This window comes from Corvus brachyrhynchos, unplaced genomic scaffold (assembly GCF_000691975.1).
Source record: "Corvus brachyrhynchos isolate BGI_N302 unplaced genomic scaffold, ASM69197v1 scaffold14, whole genome shotgun sequence".
In the NCBI taxonomy this organism is placed as follows: domain Eukaryota; kingdom Metazoa; phylum Chordata; class Aves; order Passeriformes; family Corvidae; genus Corvus; species Corvus brachyrhynchos.
This window is the reverse complement of record NW_008239110.1, coordinates 10837942-10840670: the sequence shown is the minus strand read 5'-3', so window position 1 is coordinate 10840670 and position 2729 is coordinate 10837942. Positions and strand designations below refer to the sequence as shown.

Here is a 2729-nt window from a genome sequence, read left to right as displayed (position 1 = left end):
AAAACAAAACTTACAGCAGGAACTGCAATGCACTTACCCATTTACAGATAAGTGCTCCAGTACCATACCACTTCTGACTCTTACCCCTCTGGCCCAAATAATTGAAATTCTTTTTCCGTGCACCACTTTCCCAGTAGCAGGGTAAGCGTTCCCACCTCAGAGCAGACTGTAGATCAGAGCCTGGGACACTAGGTTGTGGGAGACAAACTCATCCACTTTAGACCAACCACAAAACCAAACTACATGCCTTACCTTCCTGGCAAGAAACTACTAAACATTTTGCCAACTGGAACTATGACAAACAAATTATACAATATTCCATGTATTCTGATCACTAAAAATTCAATGAGAACAACTGCAAATGTTTATGTAATAGTTCAGGGACACTAACTGGTAGCTACTTTATTAAGTTAGTGTAGAAAAGCTCTTGGGCAATTTGAAGCATGGTATCAAAGATGAAAATAATCCTCTCCCTTCATACAGAAAATCTCTGACCCCAGCTCTAGCAGAGAATGCAAGGTTTCAAATTCTTACTGGAAATGTGAGTGTTCTTTCAGTCTAGTCTTACATGTTTAAACCTAGACTATGAATTAAAGTTAAAAGTCATGGCTCTCTCCTCTGTAGGCCCTAGTAACTTAAAAGGGCTTCTGTTCATTTTTTTATGATCCTATTGAGACATGCCTGATGCTTCCCACACTTGCAAAGAAAACAGACATTCAACCTGGCACTCCTGGACTCTACTCCAGAAGGTAAGTCTGCTCAGGTCCTTTCAGGCCCCTGAATATAGCTCCACAAGCACTGAGCAGTGAACAGCTCACCAAGATGCTTACCTGCTCCTCTCTTTTCTGTTTCCGAAGCTGGATTCCTTCCTCCTCTCTTCTCCTGCGCATTTCTTGGGGATTAAGCGCATTATTCTTGTAGCTTTTCATTCTGAAGTTATCTTTACCCGGGCTTGCCATGTTGTCTATTGAAAAAATACACAATTACTCCAAAAGACCAAACCTGCCATCTCTTGTATTATGAAAATATCTACAGCAGCCGCTATATATTCCTGCATCTATTTGCAATACCCAGTTCACCAACAAAAATCTTTAATGCAGAAATCACAGAAAACCTGTGCCTAGATAGGCATTTCCAAACTGCAGATTGAACTACAGTTCATCTCAAGGATCAGATACATCATTAAAGCACATAAGCTACTGTAAAAAGAAACCATGCATCTTACAAGCAAACTGAAAAACAAAAAGCAAAGATATTACATTGTTAAATTTTGATTCTGTCAGCAAGCAAACAAATTTTCTTCCTCCTCTCATAAAGATGACATTAAATGTATTATAAATAAGGACAAACCCGAGAAGAAAACCTGTCACAGTGACACACCACATCACCACAAAAACCTGCAATAATTACTGCTTCATTTAATACCTTATGGCATTGTTTATTTACTTTCACTATCTCACAAACATAACAGAACCTAAGAGCTATGCTTTTCCTTCTAAACTGTGTGCAGGAAAATAACTTAAGGGTCAGTAGCACCCAGACAGGCATACTCTTTTTCATTTTAAACTAACAAAATTATTGTCTCGCTCCAATTACCAGTTCTTTTAATGGACTTAGAAGTTTAGAATCTGACTGTCACTTCAGGTATTTCAGTTGTGGGAAGATAAAAGTGATAGTTCATGATTCTGTCACCAGAATGATCAAACTGAGTGGAAAAGGTTGTTAATAGCATGGTGCCTTTTTTTAAAGCTAGAACTGAAGCCTTCATCTGAGAAACAACTGTCAAAAACACGATTCAAAACTCTACACAAACTAGCACTTGTCTGGAATTCTTCTACAACGAGAAAACATGTAAACTACAGCTCTGGAGCTGTAGATTTGGGGTTTTTGTTTGTTTTGTTGTTTTTTTTTTTTTTTAATCAGCAGTACCAAGGACCACTAAGCAATAAACACAAGCTATGAGAGGAAAACAGACTGCAGACTTAGGCTGGCATCAAGATGACTCCCCAAGGACTCAGCAGCCTGCTTCACAAGAACCTGAGTAAACTACTGACATCTCTGCATAACAACGCTAAGTGTGCCACTGTCTAAGGCAAATTTATAACAACAGTCATGTAACTTTATTTTCCCAACAATGCTACTGGCTTACCTAGTCCTAGAACACCATCCCTTTCTTAATCGTTCATGCCTTGCTAATTTAATTGTGCCAATGAAACTGTCAGGCCAAGAAATGAACAAGAGAAATGCACATTTAAAGTAACCCAGCCACCAGCTCTGTGAAGAGTTACAGAAGGTCACCTGGAAGGAAGGTCTAAAACTGTTTTTAAAAAGAAAAGCTTAGAAATTTATAGCTTCATTCCCTCCGCAAGGCTTTTGATATAGACACCGTAAGGGCAAGAAGACTGGAAGTCCCTGGTTTCACACCTTCTGCATCTAGATCCAAGCAAGCCTGCACTTCTGTCCTACAAAACTACACCCGTTTTAACATCAAAGCCCTCCACCCATCACATCCTGCACTGCGCCCACTTGTTGTGCATAGTCTAAGACCTATTACACTAGTTTGTTTTTTTTTTCCTCCTAGTCTACACGAGGTTCCCTAAACCCGGCGCCTCGCGGTACCTCCGCCCCCTCCCCGCCCGGCCGGACACTGCCCACAGGCTTCGCACCGGCCCAGCCCGCAAGGACTGACCAGTCCGAGACCGCCAGGACTGACTGACCTCCCCGCCCGC

The 2729-nt window shown here is 41.1% G+C and overlaps 1 protein-coding gene across 1 annotated transcript in view; it reads right to left on the bottom strand.

Moving 5' to 3' along the window:
• KPNA5 (karyopherin subunit alpha 5) overlaps positions 1-987 on the bottom strand; it is a 19182-nt gene extending 18195 nt beyond the window's left edge. Inside the window, exon 1 of the mRNA XM_008637790.2 lies at positions 831-987. Within this exon, the coding sequence (XP_008636012.1) occupies positions 831-959 (129 nt within the window). The 5' untranslated portion in view covers positions 960-987. The remainder of the gene's footprint in view (positions 1-830) is intronic.
• Positions 988-2729: the final 1742 nt, after the last annotated feature.